At 39.9% G+C, this 24,920-nt stretch overlaps 1 protein-coding gene and 1 long non-coding RNA gene across 2 annotated transcripts; both read left to right on the forward strand.

Annotated features, from left to right (window-relative positions):
• The first annotated feature begins 2,398 nt into the window (after window positions 1–2,398).
• On the forward strand, window positions 2,399–2,916 carry LOC124264663. Its single transcript, XR_006895211.1, has 3 exons — window positions 2,399–2,414; window positions 2,612–2,710; window positions 2,870–2,916. It is a non-coding gene; the product is annotated as an uncharacterized LOC124264663 (long non-coding RNA).
• Window positions 2,917–21,789: 18,873 nt separating this feature from the next.
• Window positions 21,790–23,799, forward strand: LOC124264656 (transforming growth factor-beta-induced protein ig-h3-like). The gene is made up of 4 exons (XM_046699393.1): window positions 21,790–22,146; window positions 22,379–22,477; window positions 22,637–22,747; window positions 23,564–23,799. Exons 1-4 carry the CDS (start codon window positions 22,017–22,019, stop codon window positions 23,674–23,676), a joined length of 453 nt encoding a protein of 150 aa, XP_046555349.1. The 5' UTR covers window positions 21,790–22,016; the 3' UTR covers window positions 23,677–23,799.
• The last annotated feature ends 1,121 nt before the right edge of the window (window positions 23,800–24,920 follow it).

Below are 24,920 nucleotides of genomic sequence, written 5' to 3' on the forward strand. Positions count from 1 at the left end.
TATGTGTTCTCCTCCAACTTGTCTATCGTGTTCCAGCACTAATAGCTGTTTCTTTAACTTATATCATATATCCAAACACTAAATGTCCGGTACCTCAACTTGCCACACATGTTCCTGCATCAAAGTCTACTACAGTAATTATTACGCATGCTAACACACACTGAATGTCAACTGCTTCAACTACTTATCATTCCTCTCAAAGATCGGGCGGTGGGGTAGCCTAGTGGTTAAAGCGTTCGCTCGTCACGCCGAAGGCCCGGGTTCGATTCCCCACATGGGTACAATTTCTGAAGGCCATTTCTGGTGTCCCCCGCCGTGATATTGCTGGAATATTGCTAAAAACGGCGTAAAACCATACTCAGTCAGTCAGTCCTCTCAAAGATAATACAACGTGCAGTGTGTCTTCAGTTGTCCGGACACCTTGACAAGTCTAACCTACGAGAGCCCTTTCACTCAGCTTATCGTCCACGACACAGCACGGAAACAGCCCTGCTCCACGTACTTAGTGAAATCCGAAACGGTGTCGATAAAGGAAATGTTGCTCTGTTAGTTCTTTTAGATTTTAGTGCAGCATTTGACACTATTGACCACAGAAACCTCCTTAAGTGCCTTGAGAGTCAGACTGGGATCAAGGATCCTGCATTGCCGTGGTTTGACTTCTACCTCAGTGATAGAAGCCAGGCAGTGTCCATCGATGGATACACCTCAACATCAAGCAAGTTAGTGTGTGGAGTTTCACAAGGCTCAGTGTTGGGACCTGTCATATTCACACTTTATACTAAGACCCTCTGACTCCAAAGACACTTTTAGGCAGACGATTCTCAGCTTCTAGATTTGTTCAAGCTACAAATATCTTCAGGAATTGCTGCAAACTCCAGGATGTCACTCTACTATGAGGATATAAAGAAATGTACGACAGCCAATAAGCTCAAACTGAACAATGAGAAAACTGAAGCACTTCTGATTGCTCCCTCTCCCTTCCCCTCCCTTCCAGACGACGGGTACGGAATAAACTGAAAACGTTTTACATTTGGTTCTTCATCTATCGCAGTTTCTCATTCTGTAAAAAAAACCTGGTCGTCGTACTGGGCTCTGAGATGACGATGGAAAACCATGCAAACCAGCTCTCAAAACAGTGCTATCTTCACATCAGAAATATCAGCTCTATCCGGAAATACATCACTACTCAGTCTGCTGCAACATTAGCAGTGTCACTATTACTTTCCCGTCTTGATTACTGCAACAGCCTCATTGCCGGAGCACCAATAGCTGTCACATCTAAATTTCAGAGAATCAAAAACACAATAGCTCGAATATTGTCTCACTCACACGCAGATACGATCACATAACGCCCGTTCTGAAGAACCTGCATTGGTAACCAGTGGAATACAGACTGAAGTTAAGTCCTCTGTCTGACTTATCATTGCGTCTCTGGCACAGCTCCAGGGTATCTCCGTGACATGATTGAGGTTCACCATCCCTTCAGGACACTCAGATCCTCAAGCCAGAACCTCCTCACAGTTCCAAAGGCCATGGCTGCTCGCTATGGACAGAGAAGCTTTTCCTACATCGCAGCTGTAGAGTGGAACAACCTCCCAGCACATGTAAAAGACTCACCGTCTCTTCAATCATTTCGTAGAACAGTAAAACCTTTCTTCTTCAACAAGCTTTCTGTGCCTGAACTCTGAAGTGTGTACATCCAGACTTTGTATATAGTTTTATTCCTGTGCGTTTAGAGCATGCCGATGCATGGAATACAGCGCTATATTAATACACACTTACACAATATATTTCTGATGCTGTAATACAATATGCCTGCTACTTTAATCACACATGGTCTAACATAAAATTTCTTCTGAATCATCTTTCTCACAAACACCAACATGCACGTGGACTGAATGTCGTCTCCATAAGCGTATTATACATATCCCACATACTACCCGGTACGTGAACGACATAACAATGTATCAAATCGATTTGTATTCTTATGTGTGACTTTATACGTTCTATGGAATGGCACTTGGGGGATAAACTGCACTCACCATGGCAACGGTACCCATGGAAACTTCACATATAACGCCAACACTGTCAATCATCTAATCCAGCATGCCAATGGCTCAATATGCATCAACGGAACATGGGGTAGAAACTGCACTCGCAATGGCAACGGAACCCATGGCAACAGCACATTTTGCCCCAACGGAACCTGGGGTGTTAACTGCTCTCACCATGGCAACGGCTCAATCTGCCCCAACGGAACCTTGGGTGTCAACTGCACTATCAATGGCAACCGGTACTATGAATGGCAACGGACTCATGGCATGGTATAGCACATGTTCTAAGTCAGAGCTATGGTCAGTACAGCACCTTGATTGCGGACTTGATGAAAACTAAAACATGGAGCGAGATCGAGAGTAAGTAACACATTTACTTCTTGAAGACAGAATGTCATTCTTTTTTCTGATTTGTTTCTAACGTGTTCATTAGTATAAGCCACGGTAATACAACAATTCTGTCAATGCTTGAACTGAAACATGAACTTGTCTTTGGGGCCAAACACGTATTGCTGAACATGTCTCTTCCACACAATGCCTATAATCTCTTCCTGTAGGACCCCAAGTGACCCTTCTTGCGCCAACCAATGCAGCGTTCAGCAGCCTCCCGACGGCCTACCGAAACAACCTTGACAAGCAGGCCAATTTTCTGAAGAGTATGAACACCTCTTTGGTTCATATTCCACAAAATATTCACACGTTACTTGACACTATCTGGGTATTTCTTTAATTTGTATTTATCTACACAAATAGATCAGCTATATAAAATGACTATATCACACACAGTGTTGCAAGTTTGGGTGTGTGTTTTTCAGGCACAATGATGTACCACATCTTGGACGGCATCCACGGCCCCGATTCTTTGCATCAGAACGACATGCTCACCTCTGTGGAGGGACACCGCATCCACGTCTCCATGCAGAACGGTGAGTCACATATCATCAGAGACTAAATGAGTCAGACAGAGCTAGTACACATTGAAAATGATAACCAGTACACACTGAAGACCCAATCCTGTACACTATTTGTGTCTGCTTTGTGTACAGGTCATGATTGTCTGGGTTAACCGTTTCTGACTACAACATTAAGTCAACACAAATTCACACCCATGTGTACAGACCTTTTTCTTGGACTTTTACACAGCATTCTTTTGACCTGTCAACAATTTCATTGGACAATATATTGTTGTAAAATCGAGATCATTGGATATTGAATGGATATTTTTTCATCAAACTGTTAACCCCAATTCGAGGGGAAAACAATGTTTTGCATTGGCAACTCATTTGTTTGTGAACAAATCTAATGACAAAAGTCTGTCACAGAAATGGCTTACTATTACAATTTTTACTAATATTACGGCTCCGGTTATTATCAAGTCTTTAGTAAAAGTCTTCACATTTGGATTCCTGGACCTATGCAGACATGTCAGATGTTTTCCTACAGGCTATGTATCAGTTAGTCATGATTCAAGTAATTCTATTTGCAAATTATTATCGCATGGCTCTCAAGAATATGCCTCGAAACGGACTGACTGTTTCAAGACTGTTTAAGACTAACTAATTCGAATGTGCTTCATTTTCTTTGACGTCTGAAAAGACGTCGATACATATCAACTCATTTGAGCCTACGCAATTTAGGAAACATTCTTATAAGCTCTCTCAACATGGCTTTCTAATCCTCAACCAGTGCTGTTTGAAACGGACTCAAACCATTTTGTTGGGAATACATTGCAGGTCACATGCACCAGTTCAACAGGGTCAGCATCATGAACGTGATTCATGCCACCAACGGCGTCATCTACGTCCTGAACGGCGTCCTTCACCTTCCAAGTAGCCCTATTGTGTGAGGTAGACCAGAAAACCCTGCGAAAGAGATGCAATACTGCATCATGTATAATGTTAAAATAAAATTCTACTGCATCGGCCGTGTGTTTTCACCTCAGACTTATCAACCGCTGCTTTTTATCTTACAACATTTGTCCAAACACTAAATGTAACTACTTTAATATAGTCAATATATAACATTCAATATAGACACATGGACAAAAGTTAAACACCCCCGGTATTTTTTACAAAGCTGAATGTTTGAAGTAAAGTTGGTTACGTTTACAGTCATGAGAGACACAGCTCCACCATGACGGAATCTCCACCAAAGGCAACAGTTGCTTGAACATTCTTGAACATATTTGCTGCAGATGCTGTATTTCGCTTCCTCTAATTTCACAAGCGTCCAGGAGTTACAATCACCTTTCGTCAGACCAATGTATTCTTTGCCACGTCCTGCATCGACCGTATGTTTATTACCTCGGACTTATCAATCGTACCTCAGGACTAAACGCTGCTTCTTAAATGATAACATGTGTCCAAACACTAAGTGTCAGCTACCTCAACTTATTATACATGTCCCTTCATCAAAGTCTTCAACAATAATTGTTACACATGCTCAAACACTAAATGTCAAGCAGTCCTATTGTGTGAAGTAGAGCAGAAGTATCCCTGTGAAAGAGTGAGTGAGTGAGTGAGTGCAACAGGTAGAATGATGAAATACAATTATACTGCATGTATGTCTCACCCCGGACTTATCAATAGTACCATAGTACTAAATGTGCTTTTTCACTGACAACATGTGTCCAAACACTAAAAGTCCGGTACCTCAACTTATTATACATATCCCTGCACCAAAGTATTCTACAATAATTATTACACATGTTCAAACACAAAATGTAAATAACTTAAACATAATCAGTGTCCAATATTCCATATAACTCCCAGTCATTTTTACAAAACGCAACAACTGCAATATATTTCTTATGGTGTAACACAATAAGTCGAAAATTACATTTCCTCTGAATCATCCTTTCACAAATATCAACATACACATCGACTGAATGTCGTCTCCATAAACGTATGACACATACCCCACACTCTACCTGATACGTGAACGGAATAACTATGTATCAAATGGATTTGTATTCTTATGTATGACTTTATACGTTCAACGGAAACAACAGCTTGCCATACATTTTCCTCTATGACGTCAAAGACGTTTGCAAGGTTAAACACGCCTAAAGACAAGGTGACATAATAAGGTCACTGTAACGCAGGTCATTTGGTGAGAATTTGCCGTGGATAAGGGCAACATATTTTCCTGATATTTTGTTCACCAGGAGCCAAACCATTCCAATACGATCCACCATTATAACCGAATAAATTTTCGTATCACAAATTGAAAGAAGTGAATTGTAGATTATTCAGTGATCTCATTATGAAATTACCAGCTTGTGCTAATCCCCAGCTGTATGAAAGGTCCCATATATGTCGGTGTTTCAATCTGAGATCAGATTAGATCCATGGCCTGTTTACACCATGCTTATACGTTTCACAAACGTAAACGTTCAACACTTCGGACTTTGTTCCTTATGGAGACAATATCGGCATATGCTATCTGTAACTTAAGTTGCCGACTTGTACTGAAATCACCGAAGAATTGTTCAAAGATCAAGGGATTAATTAAGTCTCACTCACTCACTCACTGTTAGGTAAGTGGATTGATATGTGGCAGCATTATGACGATAGGATCGGTCGGCTTGGAGGCAGTTTGCTGTGTGTGGAACATCCTTCTATAACTGCAGCATAACGTCTCTTGAAGAGATGTGGTGTGAAAAGTCAGTTCACAAATTCAGAATTGTGTGTGTCCACCATTGACGTTGATGCCATAACACTTCCGCCACCAAACTTTCAAAGTCGAACAACGCACGCGTCAGCATACCGTTCACCCTTGCCCTGCCATCTGTGCAGTTCAGATGAAATCTCGACTCGTCAGTGACCAAAACACCATCCCAATCTTGTCCCCAGTACCGTAGATGCTGTCTGCACCAGGCAACACGTGTCTGTCGGTGACGTTGGAGCACAGTTGGACGTATTGCAGCCGGTCGGGGTCGGATGTATTACTCCCTCAGTCTGTTTCCTACAGTCCTGGAACTGATTGGACGTAAGCCAGGAATGGTCCGAGCAGTCAAACTGCCAGTCTGGATTCCTTAGATGGGTCAGTTGAATGGGATAGTCTTGATGTGACGTCACGCGTGGACGGCCGGTATGAGGCAAATCCCATTATGTTCAAAAGGTCTCCATAGAGATGAGACCGTGTTTCGATGGACACCAACATGTCACTTCATTTTGGGACATCCCAGTCTCCAGCATACCCACGGCGCGGAGACGCTGATTTTCTGTAAGCCGTGGCATGACGTACGCGCAGTTTGGATTGAAGTTAGCGTGTTTTCTACAACATTCAGAGGCGAGAGATTAAATATCAATATCAATATCAGGTGTGTGAACTTCAGGTGTTAAAAGGCATGCAAAAAGTGAGTTAGTTCATTGTGCACAAAGTACTCGTGCCACGAGATACGTGACATCAAAGTTCATTCAAAATGCTTTGTTACATGATTATTCAGGATTATTTGTTCAAACAAATTTTTAAATATCTTCTGTTTTATGGAATTATGGTATGGACGTTTAAATGTTTCTGTAGGGGCGGTGGGGCCTAGTAGTTAATGCGTTGGATCGTCATGCCGAAGACCCGGGTTCGATTCCCCACATGGGTACAATGTGTGAAGCCCATTTCTGGTGTCCCCCGCCGTGGTATTGCTGGAATATTGCCAAAAAAACGGCGTAAAACTAAAGTCAGTCAGTCAGTCAGTCAGTCAGTAAGGTTTTCTGCTATAAGGGTAATGCTATTTTTTAGGGCATTATCATTTGCAGAAGCCCGAGGTCTTCCATTAACTGCCCGACGAAGGAAAAAGACCGAGGGCTTCTGCAAATGATAATGCCCTCAAAAAAAGCATTACCGTTGTTATTGCAAAAATACATGGAATTTGTTTTGAAAAGAAAAAGGAAACAATGAAGGAATTTGACTGTAACTTCTGACGGGGTTGACTGACCGAATGCAATTACGTAATGGAACAATTCAAGTGACGTCACAACAGAACGTTACGATATTCGACCTTGGCCTTTGACAAGACCATGGCCTGCAACATGTCAAACTATGTCAGACACAACGACAGTTTTCAGGGTGTCCTCCCATTTGTGAGAACTGCCAGTTGTGAGAGACATTAGTTAATGGTTCAGTGCACATATGTGGTGTTTCCACATCCCTACAATGAAAGTGGGATCAGCCCAGCCCAGTACCCACAGGAGGCATAGTTCATTGATGAGTTCATTAAATAGTTCATTGAATATTTTATTTATTCAGAAGAATATGTAATTATGATAACACATTTTTATTGACTATTAGGAAGTTTGAAAGTCATTTTGGTTTAAACATATTTTATTATTATTTATGAAAATGAATTGGGATTGGTGAAGTATTACTGAAGGTTGTGTCTTGATGAGATAATCGTGGACGGATTCGACTATTTTCTGGTTTACACAAGGAGTAAATTCTTTGTTTCCGTTCAAAAAATTATCCAGGTTATAACGGGTAGTTGATATCCACAAGAGCAACATGCACTGTTTATTAAATGTCTGTTATACTTATCGGCGTTTGGGTCGCTAGATCCGAGCCTGAGGTGGCAGTGAACGATTTGACAAAAACAAGAGCCATAATTAAGATCAATATAAATCTTGTTTTCGGCTTTTGTAATTAGGTTTTAAAATTCTTTGAGACTGCATGACTCTTTGGAATTTGGTAGGGCATTCCATAAATTTATTGTGTCGCGTAGAAAGGGATTGGCATAAGGGGCTTTTCGACTGTAAATTTCAGAGTTATTTCAGAGTTATTTCTTAAACTATAGCTTGTAGTTTCGGAGACGCAGTAAATCTGAGTAGGTAAATTGATTTCTCTTTGATCACGAAGTTCCCTACACAAAGTGTTTACTTATTAAAGACATTTACCTGAGAATGTTAATCAATTCATCTTATAAAGTTTCATTAAGTTACCTCCACAAGATTCAGTTACATAGCAAATCAGTAATTAGCTAGGGTGAATCCATTCTATCAGACAGGGGAGTATAGTGTGTTTTCGTTGTTAATTACCTACTCCACTGTCTCATAACTGGGAGTCTCACAACTGGGAGTTCTCACAAATGGGAGGAGACCGTTGTCCGTTTTTGGTCCAACAGCAACGTTAATAGTGCAATTGTTAAGGTTAGCACTAGCAAGAAAGCCAATATTACCGCTATTTAAAGCGGGAATTCTGGTTGCTTTGACTTGTTTGCCCCAGAATATCTGCCAGTCCAAAGCCAAAGTGGAATGAACCGACGCACCCACTATGACGTCACTTGACAACAGAACTGATAGTGGCCCGTCGTTAAGGTTGAACGGTCCAATATCATTTGCAGCGGCCGGCAAATTTCTGATAATAGGAGGGCCGTTTCATGATAATTCCATGTGTTTTAGCTATAATAGTATATAACCGACATCAGTCCTAACTGGTACTGTGAAGCAGTTACTTAATTCTTCAACTCATCCCCCCCACATACTGTTACACATGAAACATACAATGTCCCATTGTCCACAGCTACGAACTATCATAAACGAATGAGTATTTGATGTTGGTTGCACGCGTCGTGAACGTCAAGGTCACAACGCTTACCTGTAGGCTCTTGATGTCTGAGTCCGTTGCTTGTAGGGTTTTGAAGCCATCTACTTGCTACAAAGGCATCTGATAGCATTGCTGTGTGTGTTTGATTCATGGTGGCTGCTGTAACTATTGAACACACAAATCAATGCCTGAAATTATGAGCAATGATCAAAATAACGCACACACAAAAACAACATGGTCGACTGTATCAAACATATTTATGAAACAAGCACCGGGTGTAAACTAATACATCGGTGCGTTATACACTGGCTAGCCAAAGACACTACCAGAAGCAAAAGTATGTTAGAAATCAGATTTATAGACGAAACAATGTTCTAAAATCATGTAAGACCATTCGTACAAATTCACATGAACACCATCAGATGTAAACTAATACACTGGCTAACAAAACACGCTATACCAAGAGGAAATTCTTTTATAAGTCGGATTTTCAAATCATGTTGGACCAATCGTACAAATTCAAATGCAAATTCTGGTTCAGCTGACGTAACTACCTATTAATATATTCTTTAAAAGTTCCACATTCAGTTATGTACAGTTAAATCCTCACACATTATCTTTCCTAAACATAAGTATAACCCCATGACTGTCGACCCGGTTTGGTGTTCAGAAAGCATACTTATCGTAAGATGCGCCTGAGAGGATAAGGTGATCAGGTTCACCGTCTTGGTGGTTGATGCACGCCGTCGTATCTCAGTTGCCTAGATAATGTTGATCAGTGTTTACTTTCTAATTTGTCTGAGTTTAGAGATTCACATATTGTACTTTGTGGCGACATGAACGCGCGAACAGGAGAGAGTAACAACCCCAAAGTGACATGTGTCGATGATAGAAACGTCACCAACATATTTGATGACGAGGAGGATATTCCTGTTGGGGATCGTAAATCACATGATAAGGTCATAAATAGATTCGGATAAATTTTGATAGACATGTGTTATGCATTTCAGTTATTTATTGTCAATGGTAGAGTGTTTGGAGATGAACAAGGTGAATATACTTTTGTCGGACAGCATGGCTGTAGTGTTAATGATTATTTCATATGTTCTCCTGATCTCTTTGAATATATAAGTATGTTGAATATAGGTGATCGATTAGATTCCGATCATCTGCCTTTAGAGCTCAAATGCCGATTTCCTTAAATGAACATGATTAAAGGTAAATCAACAGCGGATATCTCCTCTAATGAAAAAATTGTGTGGAATGAGTCTTTATGTAAGACCTTTTTAGGAAATCTTCAAGAGATAACCGCAGCTGGTTTTCAGTCGGTGTTTAATAAACTTGACAGTAATATAGAAGATGCTATTGATGATTTAGTAAATATGATTTTAGATTCTGCAAGCTGTATGAAGAAACGTGCATCGATTGCACCGCCGCGAAACAATCCACCTCTAAATGCTCAGTGTAAGGCTGCACGACGGGTTGCACGAAAATCTCTAAAGACATGTAGACGTAAACGTAACGATATCAATAGAAAACTATATTGTAAAGAACGAAATATATACAGAAACTGCTGTAGAAGATTAAAATCGGACCTGAGTAAACGAAATATCGATAACTTAAAGGGAAGTTTACACGAAAATTAACCTTTTTTGTCTTGCACTTTCTCATCATAAAACGTTTTTGTCAAGTAGTTTTATAGACAAGACAGTACAAATATCAGAAGTAACTAGTTTATTTTTTGCGTTATATCGAGTCAAATTTTCCACATTTACCGAGTGTTCTATGGCCACAGTAAACACACCATGGCTTATGTCCCTTGGAAATGACGTCATTGGTGCCAAACAGATAAACGAATGACGTTGCTAGACACATTTCAGTGGCGCAGATATAGGTGTGGTTCTAGTGTCTCGATGCGCAGGCTACTGTTTTAATCCAGCTTGCCGTCAGCTGGCTAAGTGATCAGTTGCACACTGTGATGACGTTGCAGTTGTATAAAAAAAAAACCGTATACATTGTACAAACAGTGTTACCACGTAACCAAATACTACAACATTCAATTTGAGTCGGTCGTCATTCAACAGTATCGTTTTTCACAAAAACTAAAGCGTTTATGCACTATTCATAGCTTGCCATCGGTGAATGTGTCGGCATTCTACGTTTGTTACTTAATTCCTGCATATATCCACTCTTCCTACCTATCGATACCACAATCATCCAAATACATCACGAAGATAAATGATAGTGGCAGTTGTTAGTTCTGTTTGAAATTCGTTTTTCTATGATACCATTTCTATGACGCCCATTGTAAGGCAAATAAACTCTGTCAAAAAAGAAACGCAACCCCTGTCCTCAGATATGAAAAATTCGTTTGAATGAAGTTATTGCTTCCAAACTAAATGTTATTCGAATGTATTGAAATTATACACGTAATTAATGAAGATTACCATCCAAACAACTGCATTTGTACGCATAAGTGTATTTTATTGCTTATTCCGTCACAACGCATGAAATGACCCTCATGGTGACTTCGCACAAAAAAAACACATGCAAATCATGAAAATGGCAGTTAATGTAGGGGTGTATAAAAGCCCATGTGCTTTCGTATTATATTCATTCATTTGTCGCATGAAAAGCTGTGTGAAAAATGCCACGATTGAGTGCTGCCGACCGAAATATCGCCATTGGTCGTGTTCAAGCCGGAGAAAGTTTTGGAACTGTTGCACGGCACCTAAATGTTCACAAAACAACGATATCCCGACTTTGGAGCCGCTACAACAACTTCAATTTGACCAACGATCGCCCGAGAAGTGGAAGGCCAAGAATCACGACCCCCCTTCAAGATCGGTACATCCGGGTCCATCACCTGCGTAATCGGCATGCCCTACCAACCGTGACTGCCACACAAATACCAGGTTTGAGGAGAGTGTCAGCTCAAACGATTAGGAACCGTCTGAAAGAAGCGGGTTTACGTGCCTGTAGACCAGTTGTTGGACCTGTACTACGCCCCTACATCTCCGCCGACGACTCAGGTGGTGCAACAACGTAAGGATATGGACTTTACAAAACTGGAGGCGCATCTGGTTTTCTGATGAATCCCGTTTTCTTTTGCAACATCACGACGGAAGAAAACGTGTGTATAGGAGACGTCATGAACGTTTGCGCCCATCTGCGTCCGACAGGGGGACAGATTTGGCGGAGAAAGCGTTATGGTTTGGGGATCCATCTCATACAACCAGAAATCAGACTTGGTGATCGTTGAAGGAACCTGACAGCCCAACGTTACATCAACCACGTATTACAGCCTCACCTTCTCCCGATTATTGACCAACAGACACAGATTTTTCAACCAGACAACGCCCGGCCTCATACTGCACGTGCAACAATGAACTTTCTGCAGAATTCCAACGTCAATGTCTTGCCATAGCCCTCTAAATCACCAGACCTCAACCCTATTGAACACCTGTGGGATACTCTGGGTCGACGCGTACGTCAACGTCAGCCGCCGCCACAGACGCTGCATTGCACTGCAGGAGGAGTGGAGAGCCATTCCCCAGGAAAGAATCCGGCGGCTTATCCGTTCTTGTCCAAGGAGATGCCGTGCAGTGATTGCAGCTCGTGGTGCTCATACGAGATACTGAGAAAGACGCCCCCCTGGTGACAAACTGGTGTCTGTGAGATGACTTTTGAAATGACAATTTTAAACATGCCCATCTTGGTTATTATTCTGCCAAATTTCAGACTTCTGTCTTAAATAATAAAAATGCTGTGTCGTCTTAAAACTTCAGATCAAAATCTCTAAAATACAGGGGTTGCGTTTCTTTTTTGACAGAGTTTACATGTATACTGAAAATTACATGCATCGTAAATCTGGCCAGTTTGGACAGATTACGAAATCCCCATTCACTGTGTTTTGCGTAATTTATAGTATTGATGTCATAATTCAAATGTCAAATTTTGCTGGGAGAATTGAATTTAAGAGACAAAAAAAAACACACCCAAGAACCCGTATCATTGTGATCAGCGGTATTTTTAAAAAATTTTTTGATCGAATCACCAATGCTCGTTCTGAAACATTGTCGATACAACAGCTAGAGAATCGCTGAGAATGTTTTTTGAAAATACGCACAGTTAACGTCAAAGTGAATTTTCAGCCATATTGCAGAGTGTTTATAAAATACCGTCACACGTGCACTTACACTAATCCCAGAATTCCTCATACAGCTCAAAATATAATGACAAATGGTCTTTGTCACCAGTACCAAGTGTTTCAGTGAAATCTAACGAAATAAATCAGATGCCGCGCTGGGAAAGGACCACTTGTTTGAAATGTAAATCAAAGTCAATCTCAGATTTTACACTGTGTATCTGTTCGCCTACTTTTGTTGCATACACTTGCTCATTAGTTTTATACCATGCACGGGAATGGTATAGTAGCAAGCGGTAGTTAAATAAAATAGGTGTATTCCAATGATTTTCGAGATTCATCACAACATATTATAGTTTCTGAAAGCGTGACGCCATGATTGACGCAAACACACGAACACCCACGATGGAAATTCTCCACCCCTGGTCACAATGAAAACGAAAGGAAAATAACAACCAGCAGATTGTCAGAATGTTTCGGACTACTTACATGTCACATTTATGTATATACGTTGCTTGAAACAACGAAATTTTCCGTCGAAAAATCCGGTGTACTCGTGTCAGTGAACACGCCATTTTGAGAGTGTCACTTCCCGATAGTGATGTCATACGTACGTCAACATTGTTACACATATTTAGTATTTTCATTGAGGTGAGGCTATGAATGAAAATACACATTGTAGCATACTTTGACGTCGGTGCCTTTGATCCCAAGTGAAGTGTAACCTATAGTTTTGCAAGCCCCTCCCCTTGCTGCTCAGTCATTAGCTGACATAGGTCACGCCCACAAAAGGCAATGAATGACTCGCACATTGTTTTACATTTTATTTCACTGTCATCTGTCAGTGGTTCGGCCTGTTTGACAACTGTTCCGATATACCTTGAGAAGTATAATTTTCGTCATATGTGCACTTAACACTCGACGAAATGGCAAACAGTCATCTCGTTTCACATTCAAGAAATTTATAAAGTTTCCTTGTTCTCTAATGCTTCTGAGTAGTCCCGTCATTATCAAGTATAAAGTTTTGGCTTGGTAAAGAGTACCATCCACTTTACGTGCCTCCATTACGAACTTCTGACCTATTGTAATGTCGTCAATATCAGTATCCCAACAATCGGTCACGTTCGAACTCGACATTTTCGTTATTTACTGTTTTATCGCCAGGACAAACTGAAAAGTGGCGGGAAATTCAAAATTTACCTCACATCCAGTTTGCGACGTCAAAGTATGGTACAAGTGAGTTACATCACTGCACACTCGTGATTGGCTCAGTTACCTCACAGTTTTGTGTGGCTTTGATTGACAGGAGAATTTGACAACTCGGGGCTCTGCCCCTCGTGTCAATTCTCCTGTCAATCAAAGCCACACAAAACTGTGAGGTAACCAAGCCAATCACTCGTGTTAAGGTGATGTAACTACTACTTATCAATCTGTCCTGCTGATTACATTTTCAGTTCTTATGCTTCTTTCGTATTTTCACAAACTTTTCTCACGTGATTAATTTCAGTATTATTATTTTTTGATTTGGGACTAGACAGGAGACCAGTCTAAAATCAAGTGGCACCAATTGCGTCATAATCAAAGGGCGGTAACTCTGACCTGTTTAGCTCGGCATTTAGGGCCGCATAATGGCATAACATTTCAGCACTTATTTTGAGGGTTTTACTGTTATTGTAAGAAAAATGAGTGTATCATCTCAAACAGTGATATTAAATAATTAAAATATTTCAGTTTGGTTCACATAAGAATAAATGTGATTTTATCGTGTACACTTCCCCTTTAACAAAGGCAACAAAAAGCCCGACCTCATTTTGGAAACGAATCAGATATTTAAAAAGTCGACCAACACGAAAAAATGTATTTCCGAAAGCGGAATGGTTAAATCATTTTAAAAATGTATTTCATAATGATTTTGTTTTTAATGATTCTTTTGATGATTGCCCTTTGCAGGATGATGCAACACTAGATATTTTAACTGCAGATATGTCAGACGTCGAATCACTTGTATTAGACTCACCCATAACAGGTAATGAAATATCAGAAGCGTTATTGCATTTGAAAAATGGAAAATCAGCTGGTCTTTCCCTTGTTCTGATGGAAATGCTTAAAAGTTCAGAGTTTGTTACCATGCCCTTTTTGAATAAGTGTTTTAATACATTGTTTGAAAATGGTATTTTCCCCCGTGGTTGGGCGCGATCCATTATTGTTCCCTTACATAAGAAAGGTGATGTCACCAATCCAGATAATTATAGAGGAATTTCCCTTATGAGTATGTTAGGTAAAGTCTTTACATCTGTTCTAAATAACAGACTCATTAAATGGGCAAGTATGACAGATAACATTCCCGAATCACAAGCAGGCTTTAGAAAGAAATATTCAACTTCTGATCACATCTTTACACTATTTGGACTAGCCCAGAAATGTCTATCCCGTCGTAAGCGTGAATTATATGTAGCTTTCGTTGATTTCCGTAAAGCATTTGATTCTGTCAATCGTTCTAAATTGTGATCTTCTTTAAGTATTGCTGGCCTGAAAGGTAGAATGTATTCAATTTTAAAAGCAATGTATACTAGTGTGATAGCTTGTGTACGTTGTGGTGATGATAAGACTGATTTTTTCGACTGCCCCGTTGGCTTAAGACAAGGATGTGTTGTGAGTCCAATTCTATTTTCCCTGTTTATCAACGAATTGTACTACGATATTATCGCAAATGGTAAGCATGGCATCCAAATGTTTCCAGATCTCTTAGAACTTTTTATTCTTTTATTTGCTGATGACGTAATTCTTTTATCAGAATCTGTAGTTGGACTACAAACCCAGTTAAATATTTTGGAACGGTATACTAAAACATGGGATTTATCCGTTAATCTAGATAAACTAATATTGTTATATTTAGAAAAGGTGGTCGGATATCTTCTAAAGAAAGGTGGTCCTTTAATGACTAACCTGTTATTGTCTCTGATCATTACACTTATGTTGGTATTAAGTTTACATCTGCTATGAACTGGAAAACATCTGTTACTGAATTATCATTGAAAGCTAAGAAAGCATTGATAAGTCTTTTATCAGCCCAGTATTTACTTTAAACTATTTGATTGTCAAATTCAGCCTATTCTTTTGTATGGATCCGAGATTTAGGGATTCCAGAGATATGGATGCATAGAAAAAGTACATCTCATGGTCAGTAAGAATTTTTAAATGTAGGACCATCTACACCGAATTGTATGGTGTACGGTGAATGTGGGAGGTATCCCCTGTATATAAATGCTCATATTCGATGTATAAAATTCTGGTTTAAGATATTGTGTATGCAAGAACATAGATTACCCAAAAAGGCTTATAACATGCTTGTTCATTTGGACAACATTGGTAAAGTGACGTGGGCATCTTATGTCAGAAAGTCAGTCAGTTGGTGATGCAAGTTTGATTTTAACTCAGTTTCGAGAAAGAAGTCTTAATATGTTTAATCAAAAATGGTATTCAGTAATAGATAATGGTTCACGGTACAACTCTTATAGAATATACAAATCACTACTCCAGCCGGAGAAATATCTGTCGTTTTTAATATTAGACGTTTTTATATTGAACGATGCAAGAGAATGTGCCCACTGTGTAATAGATAGATGTGGAAAATGAAATCCATGTTTTACTTGTATGTCCTTTGTATAAAGATTTGCATACGAAATATATAGCTGAATATTATCTATGTAAGCCACCTACATTAGCATTTAAACTACTTCTTTCATCAACTGACCAGCATGTAATAATAAAGCTGTCGTACTAGATCAATTATGCTCTTATTAAACGTAACAATCTGATAAAAAGTTTTGTAGCTCCATCGTATTTCACTACATGTACATAATGTACTGCCTGTATCATGATTTGCTGTTTGGATCACTAATTACTACTTATTGCACCATATGTATAATGTATATGTATAACTCCAATGTATATGGGCCGGAGGCCTTTTGTACAATAAACATCTTTGACTTTGATAGACGTTGATGATGTCAATCACTGGATTGTCTGGTCCAGACTCGATTATTTACAGACCACCGCTATATAGCTGGAATATTGCTAGGTGTAGCTAACATTGTATTTTGGCTGTCAGTGTGTTATAACTCCTTGCTGTCTATTTCAGTAGTATTTCACAGACGTTATTGTTTCTAGTCAAAAACTGAAACATAGTTTAGTCAGTGTAAATGCGAATGTTTTATAAAAGTATGGTTTTAGGCACCTTTGTAACAACATTCCTGCAATGTCACGTCTGATGAGTAGGTTTACAACCCGACCTGTAGTATTGTCAGTGTAGATAAGGTATCTCAAGAAATCTATGATCGTATGGTTTTGGACGCGTTTAGCAACATTCCTTGAGTAGGTGTGCGTGTGCATGAGGGTGTAGGTGTGTCTATTTAATATGAAAACCACACCCACTGTCACTCCATGTAATATAAGAACCGTACCTAACGTCTCTAATTATAATTTTAGAATCACACCCAACTTCTTTATAGTTAAGATCAGAACCACACCCTTTTTATTTAATCTGAGAACCACACCAGCCGTCTCTTTATTTGATATCAGAAACACACCCACCGTCTCTTTATTTGATATCAGAGCAACATCCACCGTCTCTATAACTTATATGAGAACAAACTCCATCCACTCTTCATCTAATATTAGGACCGCCTTCTTTCATTTTTACTCTCATATCTGAAAGGTATATAAAGAAAACTATCACCGTCCAAAATTTAAAAAAAACCAGCATGAGCCCACACAAAACATTGTATCTAATATCAGAGCAACTTGCACCTTCTGTTTTTATAATATCAAAACTACCTTCACCTTCTGTTTACTTATCATTGGAATTGTGTCCACCCATTCTTTATCTCATTACCAACTCCACCTAATCTATATATATCTGACATGTCTTCTCCCTCTCTTTACCTAATGTCAGAACCACCACCCTTTCAAAGTTTGAAATCAAATCTGTTTCCATCGCCTCTTACACTCTACCCCATGTATGATATCACAATCATCTCAATTCACTGCACATCACCCCAGGTTTTAGTTGATACCAGAACTCTCGGCTCTCACATAAAAGGACAGGTACAATTTGTTCAAGTATTCGGAATTATGAAATACATGTATCTAACATGTGTTCGTTACAGAAAGATAATTCTAAATATATGTCGTGCCTTTATATACCGATTCTTATCAACCATGTGATTCTCTTGACCAATCAAATCTCAAGATAAAAGACCAACGCAAGATAAACTTTCCGCCAGGCAATATAAAGACTGTTTTAACTCAGTTTCAGCAGTTGTTCCTGCAGAATGAAGACCCTTCTCATCAGCTTAGTGGCGGCCACGGTGCTCGGGGTGGTGACGTCTCTTCCCTTCCAACGGGACACACTTAAACAGCTCATACCTCTTGCCAAGAGCCTGGGGGCGACGAAGTTCGCCCACTTTGTTCACGAAGCCAACCTGACAGCTAACTTCACAAGGAAAGGTAATTCAATGCAGCTATATGACAGGCTTCGTTCAGAGTGGTTCAATGTCGATGGCATATCCATGTCAGTGTCGTAGATTTACTTTTGCCTGTGAAGATTATACAATACTAATACAGTCTAAATTGTGTTGGGGAAAGGCACAATTAGGCAAGGGGATAAGGGATCTGCCACTTGTCAACACTCGCTCCTTTCTGTAACCTCGAAGAAGATTTGTCCATGATTCTTATGCGCGAAAATACGACAAACCAATGAGAATGCACGAAAAGAACTGGGCATGTGGATAACAAATTTACAAACTTATTTTACTTTAATATCCATCTTGAATACTGAGAGGAAAATAACTAAGTTCGACATATCGTACTTCATAAGTTGTTATAAATCGAAGCTACATATGCAGTGCATGAGAGAAGTGATCACCAAAGATGGTTATAGCATTCATATCTTCAGACGATTCAAAAGGTATTTTTATCACAAGTCGTGCTATAAAATATATTCTTAACTGGTGCTTTATTATTACTTTTATAGACAACGATTAAAGATTTGAAGATTCTTTAAGAGAAAGATTAGATAGATGTAGTAGATCTTTGCACATGTATTTTGTTTTATATTGCGATATATTGTAATAATTTAAGAGATATAGCAATACATATGTGATATATTGACTGGAAGGTTTCTGCCCAAGTGCGTACATCATAAATTCATAGTAGCTCTCTGTGTGCGACATCATCTTCTTAGTTGCTGTTCTTAGTTGCTGTTACAACATACTTTCAGGCTCCCCGTCCCCATTGTGTATGGTTGTATGCCAATCGTTTGCAGATAGATAAAATGATATAGAACCTTAACGTGGAATGTTTGATTGAAGTATTGCAACATAATGATAAAGATAATAGTATAACATGAATTTCAGCGTCAGTGTTGTTTGCTTCAACAGAATGCACTTCAATGTAGTGTGTAATTATTGTTACTGTATGTCAGTGATTCATTCAGATTCAACTCCAATATAAACATGTGTTTACATGAACTATTGCAAAATGAAACAAACACATGATTTAGTTTTAACTAGTTGAGCTTAAAATCCAGTAACTAAGAACCTTGACTAGAATGTCATTATACAGTCCTACAAAACTGAGACTTAGACATTTATGATAAATTGATATCATATGTCCCATTATGAAATATACAAAAAAAACAATTGTGATTTGTAATATGGTCACTCAGACCCAGAGCCTCTACTAATAAGTCCAAATAAACAAACGGTCCTTTTCAGGCCACTTAATTCCTCAAAATAAAACAATTCAAACGCACAAAACGTAAAGCATTTGGTAGAATATATGGCACTTTTGGAGCCACTTATAATGTCACTTCCAATTGTAAAATGTTACATGGAAATCAAGGGCAGATAATTCAAAGGGAGCTAAATCTGGATGACCCAATATATTGCAGAATCTGAACCATATCGCGATAATATCGCGAGATACTGTACCGATATCTACCGGTTTACCGGTAGTATTGCATAGCCCTAGTTTTAATAAGAGATCAAACATTATTTGTAAAGGGAAACGTTTGCCATTGTTTTCTATGCTGGAATTATGCAATAGTTTACTGTAAAGGCTAGCTTCTTTTATCAAAATACGGAAATAAATGCTGATGGAATTGGTTTATCAAACATTAATAGACTAAAAACGAAAGATTTTACTGACGCAGTACACATTTTCAGGAACAAGTGGTTTCTTTGTGACAGATGCCTTCAGTAGGGCAGCCGCTCTCGTATTTATCGAACACATGTTGTATTTGCCATTTAACATCGATGCCAAGCACATGCGTATGAAACTTTGCTTCTTTTGTTGAATATGAGGCTATCCCGTTACTTGTTGTTTCAGCTGGGAACTTCACCCTGTTCGTCCCAGACAATAAGGCATTCCATGGTCTGCCAAGAAACATCACAGGAAACAAGACCCTGCTGAGACAGCTCATCCTCTTCCACTCCGTCAATGGAACTTACAACAGATCCGAATTGATCCGAAACAAGAAACTGAGGACGCTGTCTGGAAGATTCCTGTACTTTAACCACACCAAGACTAAGGTAAGCAAGAACGACAAATACTAAAGTGGAGATTCCAGTATCATAATCACGCTAAGACCAAGGTAAATAAGGACGTCAGATAATGTAGTGGAGATTACTGTTCTTTAACCACACTAACACCAAGGTAAAACAAGAACGACAGAAAATATACTGGAGATTCATGTTCTTTAACCAAACTAAGACCATGGTAAACAAGAACGACAGAACAATATAAGTGGAGATTCCTGTTCTTTAACCGCACTAAGACCAAGGTAAACAAGGACCACAAATACTATAGCGGCGAGTCCAGTATTATAATCACACTAAGACCAAGGTAAACAAGAACGACAGAAAGTATATTGGAGATTCCTGTTCTTTAATCCAACTAAGACCAAGGTTAACAAGGACAACAGACGCTGATATGTGAATTCATTTACTTTAATGATATTTAAACCAAGGCAAACAAGAATAACAGGCACTTTTGAGTAGATTACTCTGTTTCAACGACACAAAGACCACACTGCACTGCCTACCATAAGACCAAGGTACACAACACTCACTGCAGATTTCGACCTTGGCCATACTGATTTACAGCATAGGCATTCTATTCTCTCCTTTTTTTCGTTAATGCAGGCAGTGTTCGTGAACGGTGTCAATATCACGGGATTCAACAAGAGAGCCTCCAACGGTTTCATCTTCCTTGTCAGCAAGGTCGTGCTAAACGGATCAGGACTGCTCAACAAAACCAACAACAAAACGTCTGGACAATTCCGCCGTCAAGCATATGTCCTGTGTCGTAATGGCACTTTGGGTAGAAACTGCAGTCACCTTGGCAATGGTACCAATGGAAACTTCACCCATAGCGTCAACACTGTCAATCGCCCAATCCAACATGCCAATGGCTCAATATGCATTAACGGGACTTACGGGAGAAACTGCACAAACAATGGCAACGGTACTCATGGAAACTTCACCAATCACCCAATCCAGCATGCCAATTTATCAGGATGCATTAACGGGACTTACGGGAGAAACTGCACCCACCTTGGCAACGGTACACATGGAAACTTCACCAATCACCAAATCCAGCTTGCCAATTTCTCAGGATGCATTAACGGGACTTACGGGAGACACTGTACTCTCCATGGCAACGGTACACATGGAAACTTCACCAGTCACCCAATCCAGCATGCCAATTTCTCAGGATGCATTAACGGGACTTACGGGAGAAACTGTACCCGGCATGGCAACGGTACCCATGGAAACTTCACCAAGTACCCAATCCAGCATGCCAATTTCTCAGGATGCATTAACGGGACTTACGGGAGAAACTGTACCCAACATGGCAACGGTACACATGGAAACTTCACCAATTACCCAATCCAGCATGCCAATTTCTCAGGATGCATTAACGGGACTTACGGGAGAAACTGTACCCTCCATGGCAACGGTACCCATGGAAACTTCACCAAGTACCCAATCCAGCATGCCAATTTCTCAGGATGCATAAACGGGACTTACGGGAGAAACTGTATCGTCCATGGCAACGGTACCCATGGAAACTTCACATATAATGCCAACACTGTCAATCATCTAATCCAGCATGGCAACGGCTCAATTTGCCCCAACGGGACCTTTGGCGTCAACTGCACTTACCATGGCAACGGCACAATCTGCCCCAACGGAACCTTGGGTGTCAACTGCACTATGAATGGCAACGGTACTCATGGCAATATGACGCATGGCAGTATAGCACATGTTTTAAGTCAGAGCTATGGTCAGTACAGCACCTTGATTGTGGACTTGATGAAAACTGGAGCCTGGAGCGAGATCGACAGTAAGTAACACATTTACTTCTTGAAGACAGAATGTCAGTCTTTGCTTTAACTTTGCCTTTGTTTCATTCGTTTTTCAGATTTGTTTCTAACGTGTTCATTAGTATAAGCCACGGTAATACAACAATTCTGTCAATGATTGAACTGAAACATAGCCTTGCCTTTGGGGCCAAACACGTATTGGTGAACATGTCTCTTCCGTGAATACACAATGCCTATAATCTCTTCCTGTAGGACCCCAAGTGACCCTTCTTGCGCCAACCAATGCAGCGTTCAGCAGCCTCCCGACGGCCTACCGAAACAACCTTGACAAGCAGGCCAATTTTCTGAAGAGTATGTACACCTCTTTGGTTCATATTCCACAAAATATTCACACGTTACTTGACACTAACTGGGTATTTCTTTAATTTGTATTTACCTACACAAATAGATCAGCTATATAAAATGACCATATCACACACAGTGTTGCAAGTCTGGGTGTGTTTTCTTCAGGCACAATGATGTACCACATCTTGGACGGCATCCACGGCCCCGATTCTCTGCATCAGAACGACATGCTCACCTCTCTGGAGGGACACCGCATCCACGTCTCCATGCAGAACGGTGAGTCACATATCATCAGAGACTAAATGAGACAGACAGAGCTAGTACACATTGAAAATGATAACCAGTACACACTGAAGACCCAATCCTGTACAATATTTGTGTCTGCTTTGTGTACAGGCCATGATAGTCTGGGTTAACCGTTTCTCACTACACCATTAAGTCAACACAAATTCACACCCATGTGCACAGACCTTTTTCTTGGACTTTTACACAGCATTCTTTTGACCTGTCAACAATTTCATTGGACAATGGATTGTGATAAGATAATCGAGGTCGAGATCATTGGATATTGAATGGATATTTTTTCATCAAACTGTTAACCCCAATTCAAGGGGAAAACAATGTTTTGCATTGGCAACTCATTTGTTTGTGAACAAATCTAATGACAAAAGTCTGTCACAGAAATGGCTTACTATTACAATTTTTACTAATATTATGGCTCTGGTTATTATCAAGTCTTTAGTAAAGGTCTTAACATTTGGATTCCTGGACCTATGCAGACATGTCAGGTGTATTCCTACAGGCTATGTATCAGTTAGTCATGATTCAAGTAATTCTATTTGCATATTATTATCGCATGACTCTCAAGAATATGCCTCGAAAAGGACTGACTGTTTCAAGAATGTTTAAGACTAAGTATTTCGAATGTGCTTCATTTTCTTTGACGTCTGAAAAGACGTCGATATTTACCAAATCATTTGAGCCTACGCGATTTAGGAAACATTCTTATAAGCTCTCTCAACATGGCTTTCTAATACTCAACCAGTGCTGTTTGGAACGGCCTAAAACCATTTTGTTGGGAATACATTGCAGGCCACGTGCACCAGTTCAACAGGGTCAGCATCATGAACGTGATTCATGCCACCAACGGCGTCATCTACGTCCTGAACGGAGTCCTTCACCTTCCAAGCAGCCCTATTGTATGAAGTAGAGCAGAAGTAACCTGTGAAAGAGTGTGAGTGAGTTTAGTTTTACGCCGCACTCAGCAATATTCCAGCTATATGGCGGCGGTCTGTAAATAATCGAGTCTGGACCAGACAATCCAGTGATTAACAGCATGAGTATCGATCTATGCAATTGGGATACGATGACATGTGTCAACCACCCGATCCCGTTAGTCGCCTCTTACGACAAGCATTTGTTACTGAAGATCAGTTCTAACCCGGATCTTCACGTGTCCCCTGTGAAAGAGATGTAATACTGCTTCACGTAGAATGTTGAAATAAAATGGTACTGCATCGGCCGTATGTGTTTTCCTCCAACTTATCTATCGTGTTCCAGCACTAATCGCTGTTTCTTTAACTTATATCATATATCCAAACACTAAATGTCCGGTACCTCAACTTGCCACACATGTTCTTGCATCAAAGTCTACTTCAGTAGTTATTACGCATGCTCACACACACTGAATGTCGGGTACCTCAACTTGCCACACATGTTTCTGCATCAAAGTCTACTTACAATAGTTATTACGCATGCTCACACACACTGAATGTCCGGTACCTCAACTTGCCACACATGTTCCTGCATCAAAGTCTACTACAGTAGTTATTACGCATGCTCACACACACTGAATGTCAAGGCCATCTATGGCCGACAAGTGAGTATGATTGCCGATGGTTTTGGAGAAAATGCCTGCCTACTGTCGAGGAAATCATTTGTAGATGTTGCAATAAGATTTTAGACCCGTGGAATGCCGCTGCCGATCGATTATTGCCCTACATAGGTGCTGTCAACGTGGCTGGAATTAATAAACGAATTTAAAAGGTGAGTTTTCGCTGTCTTGGGTGATCCATGATTTTGGCTTGGAATTGCGAAGGTAGCCGTTTTCAGTGAGTCGTGGCGTATAACTTTTGAAATAATGATCCGATTGTGACCATTTATAGCTCATTTTGTAGGCAAATCATCTCGCTTTCGATCCGTAGACCTCGACGGGGCCTTAAAAATAGTTTACGTGTTGAAATCTAACTTTGATCGAGGAGGGGGTGGTTCCGTCGTTACATCCCTTTCCTTTTTATATAGTACTAGGGTCTATATACCTATATGTCTTCTAATGTTGTTACTAAGCGTGACACGCCCCTGTGGTTAAACCTAAAACTATGCTTCGTCGATATAGATCTGTTATCTCAAGAAGAGAAATGAACATTATTTTATAATGGTATGGTTTCAG

This window comes from Haliotis rubra, unplaced genomic scaffold (assembly GCF_003918875.1).
Source record: "Haliotis rubra isolate DU_JTF1 unplaced genomic scaffold, ASM391887v1 Scf935, whole genome shotgun sequence".
In the NCBI taxonomy this organism is placed as follows: domain Eukaryota; kingdom Metazoa; phylum Mollusca; class Gastropoda; order Lepetellida; family Haliotidae; genus Haliotis; species Haliotis rubra.